The following is a 19,230-nucleotide window of genomic DNA, read 5'->3' as shown; positions in this document are numbered from 1 at the left end:
AGCCATGGGGCCGGGGGTCCGGGGCCGCCGCCGTCGCCCGATGTCGCCGCGGCCACCGCCACTGCCGTCCGTGCGGGCGCTGCCCCTATTGCTGCTGCTAGCGGGGCCGGGGGCTGCAGGTGAGGGGCCGGGACCTGGCGGGCGGGCGGGACGGGGTGGGTGGGTGGGGGGAGGGTAAGAGCGGAGTGCAAGGACCGCCGAGTCTGGGGCTGGGGTGGGGGGGGCGCCTGGGAGCCAAGGACCAGAGCAGGGGCAGGGAGTGCAGGAGCCCGGGGCTGCGTGCCAGTCCTGGGGAAGGCAGGGACTCGGGGGGGCAGGGCCCTAGAGGCCCCAGGAACAGGGGCCCAGCAGCAGTCAGGTTGGGGATGAAGGCAACCAGAAGTCTGGGACTGGGAGTTCGAGGTGCAGGGATCAGGGACTCAAGATTGTCGGGGGGACCAAGAGTCTGGGGCTCGCTCCCCATCTACGCCCGTCTGGAGTTCTGGGGAAGTCACGATTGGACCTCCAGGCCGGAGACCCCTCGCACAAAAGCGCCCCTCCCACACACACCCGGGGCTGGCTTGGCCGGGCGGGGGACGGGGAGCGGGAAGGGGGCGCGAAGTTCCTTGAGCCCTGAACTCGGAGAAAACTTCCCAGGCCGGAGCGCGGCAAGACCCGGAGCCGGAGCAGGAGCTGAAGCCACAGCGCCGCCGGCGCCCCTTCCCCCGCCCGCGGCCCCGCTCCCCGCTCTGGCCGCCGGGAGCGGGCGGCCCCGGGACCCCGTCCTCGCCTTGGGAGGGGAAGGGAGGGCAGGCGGCGCGAGCCCACGTGCCCTTCTCCCGCTCCAGCCCTCCCTCCCGGCAGCCCGAGCCCCTCCCCAGCCGCCTGGGGCCCCCCGCCCCTCCTCCTCCCCGCTTTCCCCTCCCCCGCCTGGGACAATGGCCGCGCCGTCTAGACACCCCCTCCCCCCGGCTCGCCTCGCGCTCTCTTTGCCAGACAAAGCGGACCGGCGTCAGGGCCCGGGCGGGGTCTGCAGGGGCGCACCCCCGAGGGAGGCCTGGCCGGCGAAGGAGGGACGCGAGCCGAGCAGTCCTGGCCCGGGGTCCCCGGGCGCTGCTGTGGGGCTGGGCGCTGGGAGCGACCGGCCTCCCCAGCCCAGCCCCGGGGCCCTACGGACAGGACCAGGCAGGAGCGGCCGCCCCCGCGGGCCAAACGCGCACACACGTGGCCTGTCACACACAGCAGGCACACACAGCCCTGGGTCACCCGTACAGAGACGTAGACATGCACACACACAGAGTACACCCGTAGACTTCCACACCCAGCTCACACAAGACATACAACTCACACATTGACATATGTGCATATACAATCACATATGTTCACCCATACTGTGCATCACCAGCCCAAGGCCTTGCATGTGCTGCCTGCACACACTCAGACACAGATCCAAGGGCATGCCTACACTTAGCTCACACATGAAGACAGACAGGCACATCCAACCCATACACACACACACCCGTGCACACACAGGTTGAACACACAGACCCACAGCTGTATACCCTGGTAAACGGGTCACATACATGGATGCACAGCAGATCCAGCCTGCACACATATGGCGTAGGTATCTGTACACCCACGCATGTCATGCAGACACACATATGGCTCAGGAAGCCCACAGCTGTGTCACATGGTCCCCAGTGTGAATTCACAAACCCCCACAGGTGATATTGTCATGTTTGCTTGTCCTCTGAGGAGGAGCCACAAGTTATGTTGGCCCGTTGTCATGTCCAGCCCAACTTGTCCTCTCTCTTCCTTTCTCTCTACCTCTGTTCTTCTCTATCTCCGTCTCTCTGTGTTGGCCTGCTTCTAGTTTTCTTTTATGTCTGTCTGTCTCTGTTTTTCTCCATCCCCCTCCCTCTTTCTGTCTTTCTCTCTGACGCGCGCGCGCACACACACACACACACAGCGGCCCCCCACCTGCCAGCACACACAGTTCTCACTTGCTCACACCCAGCCACGCCCCAGACCTGTCTAGCAGGACAGTTAGACTGTGCCACACCCCAGAGGGACACAGCCCTCAGGGATGGGGATGCTGGACAGGGCAGCATACATCTTGTGCCAGCTGCCCCTCCCTCCCTTCCACACACAGCCTATCCCTGTGACACCCACTGCTGGCTGTGCCCCTCTCCAGAGCCGTCATGCAGACCTGCCCAACTGGAGTCAATGCCCAACATCAGGGGAAAGAAGACCATGGCCCTAGGACTCCCTGCCCCTGCCCCTGCCCCTTCCATTACCCCAGGATCAGGGCACACAATCCCAGACGTCCCTTTAACGCTCAGCCCCCTCACTTCCTGCCTTAGCAACCCTCATTCTGGCGGCTTCCTGAGCCCCCACATCTGGCACACATTGCCCTCTCCTCCTGCCCGCCCCTGCCTTCTGGTTCCCAGGGCCCGAGCTGGCAGGGACAGCTGCAGTCCCAACAGCTGGGGCTGGGGCAGGGGGCCGTGGGAACTGTGAGTGGGGGGGTTCCCCGCACCCGCAGAGACACCCCCAGCCCGTTGCAGCTGTTGCCGGGAGGGAGGGAGTCTATCACTCCGGGTTGGGGTTCCTGGGCGCCTGCCTGACCCCCCCACCTCCCTTCGCCCCCACACAGCTCCCCCTTGCCTGGACGGAAGCCCATGTGCGAATGGAGGTCGCTGCACCCAGCTGCCCTCCCGGGAGGCTGCCTGCCTGTGAGTGCCTGGCTCTGAGCCATCGGAGGGCCCTGTGTGGGGAGGAGGTCTGTCTTCTCCCCTTGCCTCTGTGTCCACCATGGATGCCTCTGCCACTTCCTGCCTGTGTGTGGCTTGGGCAGCTTCTCATTTCCCCACTGGAATCAAGCAGGGCTAAGAGCAGAGGCTCTGGAGTCCGCTTGGCCTGGGTTCAAATCCCACATCATGTTGCTAACTGCCTGGGACTTCAACTCTTTAAACCTCAATGTCCTGGTCTGGAAAATGGGTCCACTCACCCCAGCTTCACAGAGTTCTTGGCTGCCTGAGGTCACGTGTAAAGCCTCTGATGGAGGTAGTTATTATTCAATCAACAGATCTTCAGGGACCAATGGCAGTGGTGGGTACACCATCTGCCCCCTCCCATACCTCAAGATTTAGTGGTGGGGGCACAGGAGGACTGTAAGACAGCCCTGCTCTGCCACTTTCTTGCTGTGTAACATAGGTGAGTCACTTTTTCTCTCTGAACCTCACTGCATCTGTGAAATAGGGGTGCTTTCCCCTGGCTTGTGACCATGAAGGGGCCCAAGAATTCAGTTGTTGGAAAATACAAGGAAAGGCAGAGGGTTAGGGGAAGCAGGGCAGGGGCTGGGAAAGAGCTGATTAGAGGCAGACAGAGCTCAGTTTGAATTCTGGGCTCTGCATACCTTGAGCAAGTGCTTTGAGCTCTCTGAGCCTCAGTTTTTGCATCTGGAAAATGGGGGCAATAATAGTTCTTCCTTTCCGGGGTTGGTTGTAAAGACTTCACATGAGGAGTTCAGCATAGTGCTCGGCATACAGTTAGTGCTTAATAACTAGGGATTATTATTATTATAAGTATTAATAATGGTAGAGACACAGGAAATAGATGCCATAAGGGGGAACCTCTCAAGGTTATGGGGAAATGCTTGGTTCCTTTTATTATAATATCATCAGTAATTGCAGTTCACCCAGTAGCCATTGATTGAGTCATTAATATATTCATTTATTCGACACCATGTGTGCCCAGGCTGGGTGGGTCTGGGGTGACTTTTAGACCCAGGAGAACCCCTTTGAAGTTACACATACACTCTGACAGGAGCCCCGCTTGGGCTCACCTGGGTGGGGGGCTTAGCCTGGCTGAGCGGGTTCCTTGGGTTGCGAGTCTGCGATGTAGGGGTGCGGGAAAGTGTGACCTTACCTGAAGCTACTCCCCTGGGAGGCGGAGCCGCGGGGCCCGGCGCCGGCCTGCGCAGTGGAGCTCCGCGCCCGGAATGCTGCCGACAGGTGAAAGCGCCCGCGGCTGCCCCGCCCCCTGACAGGTGACTCACCGGCGCGCGCGGCGCCCGGAGCCCGGATCTCCCGGAGTGGAGCGGGTTCAGTCCCCAGAACTGGGCCGTGGGAACCACTCCCCACGGGGGCCCCCCAGGCTCTCTCAAGGCCCCAAATACTCGTGTCCTTTCAGGCCCCAATCTTTCACCTTTCCACGGATCCCCCAAGTCTCCCCCTCAAAGTAGGCTCCCAAGCCCTTGTCTCGATTCCCATCCTCGCGCTTCCCGCCAATCCCCAACAAGTCCGCTCCCCCCCGCCTCTGTAGGTCTCCCCCAAAGCCCAATCCGTGGGGCAGGGCGCAGGCGGAGACTGGAACCGGCCCGACCGGTCGGCAGAGGCGCGGGGCGCAGAGCGTGGGAACCCGCCCGGGGCGCAGGGAGGGGGCCGCGCGGTCGCGCCCAGCCAGCCGGTGGGACCGGCAGTCCTTGGCGCCCGGCGCAGTGCGCCCCCTCCCGGCGCACAGTCGTGGTGACCTTACTTGAGCCTTTGGGGAGGGCGCTGGGAGCTAGGCCCTCCCTTCCTACACTCCTGCACTCCCGCCCGGCCGTGCCCCGACCTGTTTGGTGGGGGGGATCTTGTGGGTGACGCTAAGGGCTGAGTCAGCTGCCTGAGTTAAGCCTGAAGCGATTGGGACAACCCAGAGGGAGGGACCCCCGCGAGGGGTTGGCAGCGTCGGGGGCGGGGCCTGGACCCTCCTGCCTCTCCAAGCCGCTCCCTCTAACCCCGCCAGAGTCCCGCGGAGGTTTCCAGCTTAAGATCAACAACCCCTTCCCAGTTCTCATATTTCCCTCACACACAAGGTTAACTTGGTGGATTTGGGGAGAGGGCTGCAGGCTGAAGGACCTTCCCTCAAGAGAGGGCGCCCACACTGGCGTCCACCTCCTCCCCCCAATGGAAGGAAGTGTTATGTGGCCCCCAGGGAAGGAGTAGAGGATTTGTGGGCGTCCTCCTGTCTGTCCATGTAAGAGTTGCCCGTATCCGTGGGTGTGTTGGTGTCTGAGTATTCGCCAGGGCAATAGGTCGAGTTGGTGTGTATCTGTATGTTTTGGGGACTGCCTGTGTGTGTCTTCTGGAGCCTGAGACTTTGCATTTGCTGTTCCCTCTGCCTGGAACGGTCTTCCCCACACAGCCCCATGGCTCCCTCACCTTCTTCAGTCTGTGAAAATGTAATATTTGCCTTCTCCCATCACTCTATGCCCCTTATCCTGGGTCTTAGTTTCCTGTGGCTGCCATTACAAATTCCAAAAACTGGATGGTTTAAAACAACAGAAATTTATTCTCACAGTTCTGGAGGCCAGAAATCTGAAATCAAGGTGTTGGCAGCCACGCTCTCTCCAACTTTAGAGGAGAGGCCTTCCTGCCCTCTTCCACTTTCTAGGAGCTGCAGGCGTTCCTCGGCTTGTGGGTGCGACACTGCAGTCTCTGCCTCTGTCTTTGCACGGCCTTGCCCTCTTTCTCCCAAATCTCTGTCTGCCACTTTTTTATAAAGACACTTGTCATTGGATTTAGGGCCCACCTGGAAAATCCAGGATGATTTCCTCTTGATAGCTGTCACTTAGTTACCTCTGCAAAGACCCTTTTTCCAAATAGGGTCACAGTCACAGGTTCTGGGACATGGACCTTTCTTTTCTGGAGCCACCATTCAACCCACTGTAGCCTTCATAGCGCTCATGGCCCTCACCACCCTGTGGCGGCATGTTGTATATTAATTCATTATTTGTATGTCTTCTCTTTGCCCAACCTGGCTGTGAGCATCAAGAGGGTGGGGACCACTTTTATTGTGTTTGCTGCTGCTTTCCTGTTGCTAATAACACAGTAGGTGCACAGTGGATATTAACTGCATGAATGAATGAGTGTGTGTGTTTTTTGGGTTTTTTGCCTGTGTTTCTTGCCTGTCTTATGTGTATCTCTGTGTCCGGGGCTGTCCTGCCCTGTACTGCCCCCACTGAGCTGTCTCTGCCCACAGGTGCCTGCCAGGCTGGGTGGGTGAGCGATGCCAGCTGGAAGACCCCTGCCATTCGGGCCCCTGTGCTGGCCGGGGCGTCTGCCAGAGCTCGGTGGTGGCAGGCACTGCCAGGTTCTCCTGCCGCTGCCCCCGTGGCTTCCGAGGTAAGGGAGGGTCTGGAGGGGAGCTCGAGGCAGGCAAGGGTGTGGTCAGCCCAAGCTCACCCTCTCCTGGTCACTCCAGGCCCCGACTGCTCCCTGCCAGACCCCTGCCTCAGCAGCCCCTGTGCCCATGGTGGCCGCTGCTCAGTGGGGCCCGACGGCCGCTACATCTGCTCCTGCCCACCTGGCTACCAGGGCCGCAGCTGCCGCAGCGATGTGGATGAGTGCCGGGTGGTGGGCGGGCCCTGCCACCACGGTGGCACCTGCCTCAACACGCCTGGCTCCTTCCACTGCCAGTGCCCAGCTGGCTACACAGGGCCACTGTGTGAGAACCCCGCAGTGCCCTGTGCTCCCTCACCATGCCGTAATGGGGGTACCTGTAGACAGAGTGGTGATCTCACCTATGACTGCGCCTGCCTTCCTGGTAAGGAAGCTGCACCTGGGGGAGGCAGCAGGGGTGGGGGGACAGCAGGCCAGCCTGGCAGTGACCATCCTTGCCTCCTCCTCCCATGCCAGGGTTCGAGGGCCAGAACTGCGAAGTGAATGTGGACGACTGTCCAGGGCACCGATGTCTAAATGGAGGGACATGTGTGGACGGCGTCAACACCTACAACTGCCAGTGCCCTCCTGAGTGGACAGGTGGGCACTGGGGCTGAAGGGAGCCAGGTGGCAGACCTTGGGTGGGCACGCACCAGGTGGCTAGACTGGTGCATCTGTGTGCCACAGGCCAATTCTGCACGGAGGATGTGGACGAGTGTCAGCTGCAGCCCAATGCTTGCCACAACGGGGGCACCTGCTTCAACACACTTGGTGGCCACAGCTGTGTGTGTGTCAATGGCTGGACAGGCGAGAGCTGCAGTCAAAACATCGATGATTGTGCCACGGCCGTGTGCTTCCATGGGGCCACCTGCCATGACCGCGTGGCCTCCTTCTACTGTGCCTGCCCCATGGGCAAGACTGGTGAGTGGCTGTTTTCCCTGTAGGCAGCAGGGAGCAATTGATGGTTGCCCATCTGTAGTCAGGGCAAGGATGGAGTCTGACTTGAGTGTTAGAATGATTATGCTGGAGGCCGGATTTGGGGTGAAGGATAAGCCTGGGAGGAGGCTGGCACACAGCCCAGGGCAGGAGCCATGGGAATGGAGAGCTATACTGTGACTGAGAAAGAGAGAGGACCTTTGGAAGTGGCAAAGGTGAGAGAAGGTGTTTGGGAGGGGATCTTAGAGATGGAGAGAAGGGCATGTCAGGGAGAAGATACCGCAGAAGCAAAGGTTTGAGGGTAGGACCCTTTTATAATCAGAAAGAATCAACAGATTTAAAAACAATATGTAGATGTTTCCAACTCATTTTCAAATGGTTCAGAAAAAAAGGTAGATAAAGCTTACAATAGTTAAATCTAGGTGGTGGGTGTATGAATCAACTTTTCTGTATGTTTGAAATTTTTCCTAATAAATGATTGGGTGAAAATAGCTACTAAATACACTGCAAGTTAATAAAAACAAAACAGGAAACAATAGCCAGCGGTGTGAGACTTGGGCCCAGCTGGAGGGTCCATCCTTGACCTCTGGCTACCCTTTCCCAGGGCTTCTGTGTCATCTGGATGATGCCTGTGTCAGCAACCCCTGTCACGAGGATGCTATCTGTGACACGAACCCAGTGAACGGCCGGGCCATCTGCACCTGTCCACCTGGCTTCACGGGCGGGGCGTGTGACCAGGATGTGGATGAGTGCTCCATTGGTGGGGACGCTGTCCTAGGTTTGGGAAGGAGGGGAGAGGCGGGCCCTCAGCCAACCGTACTTACACCGCCTGTGCCTACTCCTGCAGGTGCCAACCCTTGTGAGCACCTGGGCCGGTGCGTGAACACACAGGGTTCATTCCTGTGCCAGTGTGGCCGTGGCTACACTGGCCCTCGCTGCGAGACCGACGTCAACGAGTGCCTGTCCGGGCCCTGCCGCAACCAGGCCACGTGTCTTGACCGCATAGGCCAGTTCACCTGTATCTGCATGGCAGGTGCGTGGTGGGCGTGGCTTGAGGCGGGCGGGGGGTGGGGTGGGTGCAGTGAACAAGGGTGGAACTGCATTTGCAGTGGGACCCTGAGAGACAGAAGCCCTAGAGGAGGTGGAGGCGGGGCCAGAACAGAATCTTTGTGGGAGGCTGAGGGCGTGGTCAAATGGAGTCAGTAGAACCTCAGATTGGCTGGGAGTGGAGTCTGGGCCTTAAGACCCACTGGGGGGGCCAGGACAATATGAGGGTGGGACCAGAGGCTGGAGTGGGTCGAGGTGGCCCCTGCAGACAGTCTGGCCCTAATGCTGGGGTGGGATTGAGTCTGGGCACTAGGCTATGGTGGGCCCTGGGGCTGGGAGCTGGGGACAGGGCACAGTGAGAGGGAAGGCGTTGGTCTGAAGGCAAGGCCCATATGGAGTCCCATAAGCCTTGGACCGGTTGGGACTACAGCTGGGTGAGGGTCCAGCCTACGCCGAAAACTGAATCTAGGGTGGGGCTGGGGGTAAGGCCAAGGCTCAGGGGAACTGTCTATGAGTGGGAAAGGAAGGACCTTGCTCTCTCTTCAGACCAGAGGTGACCCCCACCGCCCTAATTCCCCTCCCTCGCCCCCCAGGCTTCACGGGCACCTATTGCGAGGTGGACATGGACGAGTGTCAGAGCAGCCCGTGTGTCAATGGCGGGGTCTGCAAGGACAGAGTCAACGGCTTCAGCTGCACCTGCCCCTCAGGTGAGGACCCTAGGCCAGGGAGCCTGAAGAAGACGGGTCGCTGCAGGAGCAAAGGCTCTTAGAGGCTCTGGGCCTATAAGACCATGCTAATGGATAACTGTTGTAAGAGAAACTGCATGTTAAGAAAAACATTGAAATTAATTTAAAACTAAGTAAATGGGCTTCCCACCCAAACAAAGTAGGGCTGGTGAGGGGTGACTGCTCTCTGACCCTATCTGGGCCTCTGCTCATTCCACTCCCCACCCAGGCTTCAGCGGGGCCATGTGTCAGCTGGATGTGGACGAGTGCGCGAGCACACCCTGCCGGAATGGAGCCAAATGCGTGGACCAGCCCGATGGCTACGAGTGCCGCTGCGCAGAGGGTGAGGGCCAGCCAATGACAGGCCGGCAAGAATCTGGAGGCGGGGCTAGTAGGGGAGAGGGCCAATAACAGCCTTGGGCTGATGTTGGGGGCGGGGCTGCAGCAAGGCAGGAGCAGGGCAGGGCCAATTATAGTACCAGGGGGCGGAGCCAATGATAGACTTAAGCAGAGGTAAGGCTAGGGGTGGGGCTGAGGGGGTCTCGCAGGATGCAGGGCACTAGTAGCTGGAGGGGGTGGGTCCAACTCCTTCTATCCCCAGGCACCTCCCGCGTGTCACCATTTTCAGAACAGGAAATCCTGATAGTGTAAGGATTGGAAGCCAGGTCACGCTGGGGGTGGGATTTAACTATGGAAGGAGCGAGTCCTGGGCTTGTAGCTGGATGGATTGGAGGCCAGCTAGGGGCAGGGCCTGAATTGAGCCCGCCTCCTGTTGGCTCGGTGGGCAGGGCCTGAGATAGAGCTGAGGCAGGATTGGGCCGAGGCCACGGCTGTGGGCAGGACCTGGGCAAGTGGGCAGAGGCTGACCCTCTGGCCCCGCAGGCTTTGAGGGCACGCTGTGTGAGCTCAACGTGGATGACTGCTCGCCCGACCCGTGCCACCACGGGCGCTGCATGGACGGCATCGCCAGCTTCTCGTGCGCCTGTGCACCGGGCTACACGGGCACGCGCTGTGAGAGCCAGGTGGACGAGTGCCGCAGCCAGCCTTGCCGCCACGGGGGCAAATGCCTAGACCTCGTGGACAAATACCTCTGCCGCTGCCCTCCTGGCACCACAGGTGGGGCCAAGGGCTGAGCTGGGGCAGGAACAGTACATCTGGAGGGGCACAGAGGGCTGGGAATGGTGTCCCTGGTGGGGCACAGTGGTGGCTACCACTGCTCTGTTCCCTTTCCCCAGGTGTGAACTGCGAGGTGAACATCGATGATTGTGCCAGCAACCCCTGCACCTTTGGGATCTGCCGTGACGGCATCAACCGCTACGACTGTGTCTGCCAACCTGGCTTCACAGGTGGGCAAGCGGCTGCCACGGAAAGGGGGTCTTTATGGGGTGAGAGTGAAGTCACCCATCTTTCTTGGCTGAATTTTGCCCCTCTCCTTGCACACACTTGTCAAATGAGACTGTGTACAGGTAGCCCTGAGGTTGTGCTCTCTCTCATTGGCATGAGGTGTCCTCATATGGGCTCAAGGTTATCCGGGACCATAGATGAGTGTCCAGACTCAGGGAGAGGGGTGTTTCTGAGTGGAGCCAAGGTAATCCTTGGTGGAAATGAAAGTGACTTCATGTAAGTTTGGGGACAGGGATGATGTGGTAGGGCAGCTCTGGGTTGAGGAGATGGCTGTCCTGATTTGCACTAGAGCTGGTGCATTATGAGAATGCGATTGTCCTTGCTCAAGAGGGTGGCCATGCTAAATGGGGCAAGGTTATCCCTCCCTGGTTGGCTCGGCTGTCTTTGTCCTGGGACGAGGTTGCCTGCATACTCCCCAGGGCCCCTTTGCAACGTGGAGATCAACGAGTGTGCGTCCAGCCCGTGTGGCGAGGGAGGCTCCTGCATGGACGGGGAAAACGGTTTCCGCTGCCTCTGCCCACCCGGATCCTTGCCCCCACTCTGCCTCCCCCCCAGCCATCCCTGTGCCCAAGAACCCTGCAGTCACGGTGTCTGCCACGATGCACCAGGAGGGTGAGGCCTCTCCCCAACCCCCGATCCCCCACTGCCTCCCTGCCCACGTGCTGGCCCTGACTGCCTCCACCTCCAGGTTCCGCTGTGTGTGTGAACCTGGCTGGAGTGGACCCCGGTGCAGCCAGAGCCTCGCTCAAGATGACTGTGAATCCCAGCCCTGCCAGGCCGGCGGCGCCTGCTCCAGTGATGGAATGGGCTTTCACTGCTCCTGTCCCCCTGGTGTCCAGGGTGTGTGTCCCCACCTGCCCTTCTAGGACCCACCTCCCCACTTCTTCCTTCTCATTTCCCTTCTGTTCCACTCTCTCTTCCTCCTCTGAATTTGCCTTTTTTTCTTTTCCTCTTTCTCCCCAGGAGCTTGGGAGATGGGTATCAAGATGGGGACCCTGGGGGGGGAGATGGGAACAAGGAATCTCTCAAGACTATCTCACTTTGCTTGCTCACCACAGGCCGTCAGTGTGAGCTGCTGTCCCCGTGTGCCCCGAACCCCTGTGAGCATGGGGGCCACTGTGAGTCTGCCCCTGGCCAGCTGGCTGTCTGCTCCTGCCCCCCTGGCTGGCAAGGTACACCAGCTGCTTCTTCCTCCTCCTCCTCTCTTCACCTCTGGACCCTACCCCATACTGAGTGATGCTGGGAACCCAACGGGGGACTCACCCCTGGCCTTGCCTTTTAGGCGGGCATCCTTCTAGGAAGGGACAGCGCTGGACACAGATGCTCGCAGCCCATGTGGTCAGTTTTGGAGTAGAGGAAAGGATATGGGGATGGAGAAGCTAGGACTCAGGCTGAGAGTTTGGGGACAGCTTCCTGGGGGAGCAGACTTCAATCAGAGAAGGCATCACCACCCACTGAAACAAGGAGCAGGCAGTTCTGAGACAGGATGTATGAAACGTCGAGGGGCAAATCACAGCACAGCTTATTCTGCATTCACTTACCTCAGCCTGCAGGTTCTTCCTGAGACCCTACCCTGCACCCTCTCACTCTAGATTCACCTTACTCCCCACCCCCAGGCCCACGATGCCAGCAGGATGTGGACGAGTGTGCCGGCCTCTCACCCTGTGGCCCCCATGGTACCTGCAGCAACCTGGCGGGGAGTTTCAGCTGTACCTGCCACGGGGGATACAGTGGCCCTTCCTGTGATCAGGACATCGATGACTGTGACCCCAGTGAGTTCAGTGGAGCTCATGGGGGGGTGCTGCCCTAGGGAGTATGTTCGTCAAGCCCGTACCATGTGCCCACACTGTGCTTTCATTTCATCTTCACAGTTCTCCTAATTTCCCCATTTTACTCATGAAAACTGAGGCCCCAAGGAGGTTAGGTGACTTGCCTACAGTCACGCAGCAAGTTAGGAGGATGAGCTGGGATTGGAGCACAGGTCTGCTGCATTGGCTCCTTTTTGTGCTCCTGCCTCCCTGGCTTCGCTGGTCTGACTCTGAAGCCCGTAGACTGCCTCTGGCAGCAAGCAGGTTAGGACTGTGTGTAAAGTATGAGATCATAGGCCCCCAGTGAGTTCTCCAGGAGTGCTGTCTGATAGACAAATAATGCAAGCCACATATGCAATTAAAATGTTTCTAATAGCCATATTAAAAAAGCAAAAAAAGGGGCCGGCCCGGTGGCGCAAGCGGTTAAATGCGCATGCCCCGCTGCGGCGGCCTGGGGTTCGCCAGTTTGGATCCCGGGCGCGCAGCGACGCACTGCTTGGCAAGCCATGCTGAGGTGGCGTCCCATGTAAAGTGGAGGAAGATGGGCACGGATGTTAGCCCAGGGCCAGTCTTCCTCAGCAAAAAAAGAGGAGGATTGGCAGATGTTAGCACAGGGCTGATCTCCTCACAAAATAAATAAATAAATAAATAAATAAAAAAGCAAACAATAACCCCAGATGATATTAAGTTTAATAATATATTTTATTTAGCGTAATATATAAAAATATTATCAACATTATCAATATCAATGTTGATATTATCAATATTTCAACATGTAATCAGTATAAAAAATATCAAGATATTTTACTTTTTTTTCATACTGTCTTCAACATCTGAAATCCCATGTGTATTTAACACTTACAGCACGTCTCAATTTGGACCAGCCACGTCAAGGGCTCAGTAGCCACCTGTGGCCAGTGGCCACTCTGCTGGTCAGCACAGGTCTGGAGGAGGCCTCCTGTGCTGAGGACACAGCAAGCAGCACGTGCTTGGCTGCTTAGAGGGCCCGTTTGACCCCCCAGTGCCCTCTTGCTTCCACATAGGTGAAGCTTCCAGACAAGGAGGGCATGAGGCCACAGAAGAGGACAGAACTGGATCCCTCTGACCCAATGTGCCCTCCCATTGAAGGCTGGTTTCCTTCTGATTCCCTTCTTGCAAGCATGGAGGGTCAGGCAGGGCTGATGGCGGGCGAGGCAAGTGACTGGGCCTCCCCTCTTCTGACTGCAGATCCCTGCCTGAATGGTGGCTCGTGTCAGGATGGTGTTGGCTCCTTCTCGTGCTCCTGCCTCCCTGGCTTCACTGGTCCCCGCTGTGCCCATGATGTGGATGAGTGTCTGAGCAGCCCCTGTGGCCCAGGCACCTGCACCGACCACGTGGCCTCCTTCACCTGCACTTGCCCACCTGGTTATGGAGGCTTCCTCTGTGAGCAGGACCTACCTGACTGCAGCCCCAGGTGGGTGGGTCCTCTATTGGGAGCTCAGGGACCCTGGCATCAGATGGGGCGCAGGGCCTCAGAAGGTGTGGGGACAAGAAGGGGGGTGTCCTCGGCTTGGCACCCACCTCAGGACTCTGATCCCTGATGGAGCAGTGTCCAGGAAGGGGCAGGGCATCCGTTTGGAGGTCACCTGAGGAATGCTGGTCCCTGAGGGGGTGAGCCCAGGTTGGGGCCTGCAGTGGCTCCCACCTTAGCGCTGAAGTTCCTGGTAAATCCGGGCTAAGGGACATGATGGGGTGTGGCCTCTGCTGGGGCTGTGGCTTCTGGTGGGGGTAGGGGTCAGAGTGCCCCCACTCAACGCTAGGAGGGGCCAGGGAGGGAGGCCGGGTCCTGACCCACCCCTCACTTCCCCTCTAGCTCCTGCTTCAATGGCGGGACCTGTGTGGATGGCGTGAAGTCGTTCAGCTGTCTGTGCCGCCCCGGCTACACTGGCGCACACTGCCAACATGAGGCCGACCCCTGCCTCTCGCGACCCTGCCTGCATGGGGGCGTCTGCACTGCAGCCCACCCTGGCTTCCACTGCACCTGCCCCGAGGGCTTCACTGGCGCTCAGTGCCAGGTGGGCGTGGCCACTGGGGTCCTGGGGGAGGAATCTGAAGGGATGTGCTGGGGGAGGGGCCTGCCTCGGATCCTGGGCAGCGGTTTGCAGGGGGCCAGTGGTGAGGGGTCTGCTCGGGATCCTGGGGGAGGATCCTGGAGTGGTGTTCTGGGGCCTACCCAGGACCCTGGAGGAGAAGCTGGGGCACAGTTTCTAGGGGGTCCCGGAGCACTGATGCTGAGGGCTTCCCCTCCAGACACTGGTAGACTGGTGCCGCCGTGTGCCCTGTCAGAACGGGGGTCACTGTGCCCGGACCGGGGCCTCCTTCTACTGCCTTTGTACCCCGGGGTGGAGCGGCCGCCTCTGTGACATCCAGAGCCTGCCCTGCAGGGAGGCTGCAGCCCAGATCGGTGAGGGGAGTGCAGTGGCCGGGTGTGTGGGGTGCTGGAGGGTGTCTGTGCACATCCTTCCTGCTAGTGTGAGCCGAATGAGGGTGCGACAGCATACAGGCATGATGGGGTGGGTGGCTGAGTGTTGTGTGGTTGGGTGACAGCCAGCCAGGGCCAGGATGGTGTGTGCATCTGTACACCATGAGACGGCTGGGGTGACATCTACAATGCTGTGTGTAATTGAGCTCGTGTGAGCAGCCAAGGTGTTTGTGTGTGTGTGTGTGCGTGTGTGTGTGAGTGACTGAGATGGTGCCTGTTTGGGGGGAATGTGTGACAATCTGATGGAGTGTGGGTGAGACCCTGGTGACTGATGCCAGCAGGGATGTTGGGTGGTGCTGTGGGTAATGCCAGCAGGGAGGGGGAGTGTGTGCCTGACCCTGCTTGTCTCTGCACAGGGGTGCGGCTGGAGCAGCTGTGTCAGGCTGGGGGGCAGTGTGTGGACAAGGACAGCTCCCACTACTGCATGTGCCCAGAGGGCCGCACAGGCAGCCACTGTGAGCAGGAGGTGGACCCCTGCTTGGCCCAGCCCTGCCAGCATGGGGGCACCTGCCGCGGCTACATGGGGGGCTATGTGTGCGAGGTAAGAGGTGCCCAGAGGAGGGGAGAAGGGAGCTAGTCACGCCCGGATGTGTCTGGGCACACATTTTTGTGTGTCTGCAGCCTTGTGTGGGTGTGTCTCTCTCTAGGCATGTCTGGGCTTTTGCTTTTGTGGCTCTGGGTATGTTTGTGGGTGTCACTCCGGGTAGATCTGGGGGTGTTTCTGCCTGTTTGGGTGTTCCTCTGTCTTTGGTTGTTTCCTGGGTGTATCTATGTGTCTCTCTGTGCATGGTGGCTCTTTGGGTGTGAATGCATATGCCAGTGTCTAAGTTTGTGTCTCTGGTTGCGTGTGTCTTGAGTGTATCTGGGTGTTTCTCCTGTGCATCTGTATGTATGTGTGTGTGTGTCTGTAGCTCTCCATGTCTGGGAGTGTCCTCTTGTACTGTGTGTGTGTTTCTGTGGTGGTGGACAACTGTGTGTGTCCTTTTGTGCTGGGATTCCCTGTGTCTTCATGGGGAGTATCTATGTCCCTCTGGGCTGAGTGGGTCCCTGTCTCACCCCCACCACAGTGTCCGGCTGGCTACGCTGGTGACATCTGTGAGGATGATGTGGACGAGTGCGCCTCCCAGCCCTGCCAGCACGGGGGCTCCTGCATTGACCTTGTGGCCCGCTATCTCTGCTCCTGCCCCCCGGGGACGCTGGGTATGCCAGGGCCAGGGTTGGGGGACAGGATGGGAGGCTGGGTCTCCGCCCCCTCCTGACTGCTCCCCCCTCCTCTCTTCCCCCAGGCGTGCTCTGTGAGATTAATGAGGACGACTGTGGCCCAGGCCCACCCCTGGCCCTGGGCCCCCGGTGCCTGCACAATGGTACCTGCGTGGACCTGGTGGGCGGCTTCCGCTGCACCTGTCCCCCGGGTTACACTGGCCTGCGCTGCGAGGCAGACATCAATGAGTGTCGCCCCAGCGCCTGCCACGCGGCACACACCCGGGACTGCCTGCAGGACCCAGGTGGGGGCTTCCACTGTCTTTGCCGAGCTGGCTTCACAGGTAAGCATGGGATAGGGGCCTGGCCTGGGATCCTGCCTGTGCCCCCCATCATGGCTGATCCACCGGCTGCTGCTTGTCCAGGTCCCCGCTGTCAGACTGTCCTGTCTCCCTGCGAATCCCAGCCATGCCAGCATGGAGGCCAGTGCCGTTCTAGTCCCGGGCATGGGGGTGCGCTGACCTTCACCTGCCACTGTGTCCCGGTAGGTGGGGGCAGCCGGTCACATCAGGGTCTCTGAGAGCGGGGTGGGAGTGTGGCCTCGTGGGAGAGCGTGCATTTAAGGGGAGAAGAGGTGAAAGCGAAGGGGGTTTCCTGGAAATGTTGAAATTACCTGGAGGTTGGGGGTGTGTGCGTGAGGCTGGGGTCTGGAGGTGTGGCCTCTGGGGAAGGCGGGGATTATCTGCAAAGTGGGGCTCCAGTGGAAGCGGGAGAGGTGAGGCAAGACCTGGGGAGATGGGAGGCCCAGCCGATCGCAAGTCCTGACCGTCTCTCCTTCCCCTCTCTCCATTCTCTTCCCCACACTTCCATGTCTCTCCCACCCTCCCCCTCTTCCCTCCTCCCCTTCACTCTGATCTGGCACTTTTGGCACTTTTCTTTCCTCTCCCCTCTGGACCGCCAGCCGTTCTGGGGTCTGCGCTGCGAGCGGGTGGCGCGCTCCTGCCGGGAGCTGCAGTGCCCGGCGGGCGTCCGGTGCCAGCAGACGGTCCGAGGGCCGCGCTGCGCCTGTCCCCCGGGGTTGTCGGGGCCCGCGTGCCGGGGCTCCCGGGGGTCGCTGCCGGGGGCCGCCAACGCCAGCTGTGCGGCCTCCCCCTGCCTCCACGGGGGCTCTTGCCACCCCGCGCCGCTCGCGCCGTTCTACCGCTGCGCGTGCGCGCCGGGCTGGGCTGGGTCACGCTGCGAGGTCCCGGCGGCGGCGCCCGAGGCCCCCGAGGAGCCGCGGTGCCTGAGCGCCGCCTGCGAGGCCAAGAGCGGGGATCGGCGCTGCGACCGCGAGTGCAACAGCCCGGGCTGCGGCTGGGACGGCGGCGACTGCTCGCTGAGCGTGGGCGACCCCTGGCGGCAGTGCGCGGCGCTGCAGTGCTGGCGCCTCTTCAACAACAGCCGCTGCGACCCGGCCTGCAGCTCGCCCGCCTGCCTCTACGACAACTTCGACTGCCGCGCCGGCGGCCGGGAGCGCGCCTGCAAGTGAGCCGTCCGTCCGTCTCCGTGTGCCGCGGCTGACCGCCCGTGGGCCCCGCCACTCTACGTGTCCGTCCACGTGCCTTGTCTGTCAGTCCGCCCTTGGACTGTCTGGTGGACTGTCCACTCGTTTGCCCGTCTGTCTCTTGGCGTACCCTGTCTGCACATCCAGTGCTGTGTTTGTCTGTCTGTGCACTTCGTCTGCTCATCCGCATGCCTCTTCTGTCTGTCTGTCTGTCTACCCGTGTGTCTTGTCTATCCTTGTGTCCTGTCCATTCATCTGCCCCGCCTGTCTGTTTTTCTGTCTGCCTATGCGTTCCACCTGTTCCTCTCTGGGCCCTGTTTGTCTCTTTCTATCCATCCATGAATTCCTTTCCTCCCTCTGTGCACCCAACTGTCTGCACCCTGCTTATTCCTGGACCTCATCTGTCCATCTGTCTATTTGTCTGTATGCCAGTCTGTCCCTCTGTGTGCCCCATCTATCTGTCCATCTGTCCATCTTTGTGCCCCACCTGCTCATCCATGTGACTCTTGTGTCTGTCTTTCTGTCCATGCACTCACCTTTTTTGCCTCTCTCTATGCCCACCCATCTGACCAGGCCCCAGCCTCTGTATTCCTGCTCCTCTTCTGCCTCTCTCTATTCATGAGCCCAGTCTGTCTGTCCTATGTATTCCATCTGTCCATCCTGTGCTCTGCCCCTTCTGGCCCTCTGTGTGTCCCTTTGTCTGCCTAGAACCCTTCCCTCACCTTCATCTTCCTATCCCCCCCACCCCCCTCGCTCACTCAGCTCCAGCCACCCTGCCCTCTCTGCCGTTTCTCACATACCCCAGGCTTGGTCGCACCTCAGGGCCTTTGCACTGGCTGTTCCTTCTGTCTGTCATGCTTTTCCCTCAGGAAACTACATGGCTCCACCCTCACCTCCTTCAAGTTTTTGCTCAAATAGCAGCACTTTCTCAGTGAGCTCCTCGCTGGCCACTCCCAGCACTTCCCTGGTTTTATTTTTCTCCTTAGCATTTACTTCCATACAGCACTGTGTGTGTAATGTGTGTGTGTTAACATGTAGCTTTTATCGATGTGTAACTGAAATGCTATACATTCTGCTCATTCATCTCTGCCCACTGGAATCCCTGCTCGGCATGGCCAGGATTGTGTCTGGGTCATATCCTCAGTGCCTACAGCAGTGCCCAACACATGGCAGGCATCTGTCCATAGTCACTGATTTATTCGTAGTTACTGAGCACATGGCTGGGTTTGCAGAAAGCCGGACACGTGGCTACGTATAGTTCTCTGCTTGCGCTGTCTGCCCCTCTGTATCCGGAGTGGGTGCTCTGTGGTGTGTGTGCAGCGGGTCGGAGGCCCCCTGACTGGCCCTCTCCACCCCCAGCCCGGTGTACGAGAAGTATTGCGCGGACCACTTTGCCGACGGCCGCTGTGACCAGGGTTGCAACACGGAGGAGTGTGGCTGGGATGGGCTGGACTGTGCCGGCGAGGTGCCAGCCCTGCTGGCCCGCGGTGTGCTGGTGCTCACGGTACTGCTGCCGCCTGAGGAACTGCTGCGCTCCAGCGCCGACTTCCTGCAGCGGCTCAGCGGCATCCTGCGCACCTCGCTGCGCTTCCGCCTGGATGAGAATGGCCAGGCCATGGTCTTCCCTTACCACCGGCCTGGTCCTGGTTCCAAATCCCGGAACCGGCGGGAGCTGGCCCCGGAGGTGATCGGGTGAGCGGCCGCACCCCAGGGAGCCGTGGGAGCTGCGCAGGCCCTGAGCGGGGCGGGAGAGGTGTCGGGAGGGGCATCGTGGGTCAGGCCTTGTGTGTTTCACTCCCCCTAATATCTTGGAGAGGCTCCTGGGCAATATGTCCAGCACGTCTCAACCTTGGCACCA

At 59.8% G+C, this 19,230-nt stretch overlaps 1 protein-coding gene across 4 annotated transcripts in view; it reads left to right on the top strand.

The window, feature by feature from the left end:
- The window catches only part of NOTCH3 (notch receptor 3), a 31,382-nt gene continuing 12,152 nt past the window's right edge, over positions 1–19,230 (top strand). The window contains exons 1-25 of one of the 4 annotated variants that reach the window (XM_058563548.1): positions 1–119; positions 2,636–2,714; positions 6,007–6,149; positions 6,229–6,570; positions 6,663–6,785; positions 6,873–7,106; positions 7,726–7,881; positions 7,969–8,154; positions 8,762–8,875; positions 9,123–9,236; positions 9,776–10,009; positions 10,129–10,239; positions 10,717–10,909; positions 10,986–11,137; positions 11,356–11,469; positions 11,914–12,069; positions 13,333–13,558; positions 13,958–14,159; positions 14,395–14,548; positions 14,983–15,167; positions 15,694–15,826; positions 15,913–16,170; positions 16,252–16,370; positions 16,788–17,353; positions 18,732–19,064. In XM_058563548.1, the coding sequence (XP_058419531.1) occupies positions 5–119; positions 2,636–2,714; positions 6,007–6,149; positions 6,229–6,570; positions 6,663–6,785; positions 6,873–7,106; positions 7,726–7,881; positions 7,969–8,154; positions 8,762–8,875; positions 9,123–9,236; positions 9,776–10,009; positions 10,129–10,239; positions 10,717–10,909; positions 10,986–11,137; positions 11,356–11,469; positions 11,914–12,069; positions 13,333–13,558; positions 13,958–14,159; positions 14,395–14,548; positions 14,983–15,167; positions 15,694–15,826; positions 15,913–16,170; positions 16,252–16,370; positions 16,788–17,353; positions 18,732–19,064 (4,742 nt within the window). In that variant the 5' untranslated portion in view covers positions 1–4. The remainder of the gene's footprint in view (positions 120–2,635; positions 2,715–6,006; positions 6,150–6,228; positions 6,571–6,662; positions 6,786–6,872; positions 7,107–7,725; positions 7,882–7,968; positions 8,155–8,761; positions 8,876–9,122; positions 9,237–9,775; positions 10,010–10,128; positions 10,240–10,716; positions 10,910–10,985; positions 11,138–11,355; positions 11,470–11,913; positions 12,070–13,332; positions 13,559–13,957; positions 14,160–14,394; positions 14,549–14,982; positions 15,168–15,693; positions 15,827–15,912; positions 16,171–16,251; positions 16,371–16,787; positions 17,354–18,731; positions 19,065–19,230) is intronic. The other 3 variants (XM_058563551.1, XM_058563549.1, XM_058563550.1) reach the window with 3 other exon arrangements.

The sequence above is a fragment of the Diceros bicornis genome, chromosome 20 (assembly GCF_020826845.1).
Source record: "Diceros bicornis minor isolate mBicDic1 chromosome 20, mDicBic1.mat.cur, whole genome shotgun sequence".
Classification (NCBI taxonomy): domain Eukaryota; kingdom Metazoa; phylum Chordata; class Mammalia; order Perissodactyla; family Rhinocerotidae; genus Diceros; species Diceros bicornis.
Note: the sequence above shows the minus strand (reverse complement) of the source record. Positions and strands in the feature narration are given on the sequence as shown.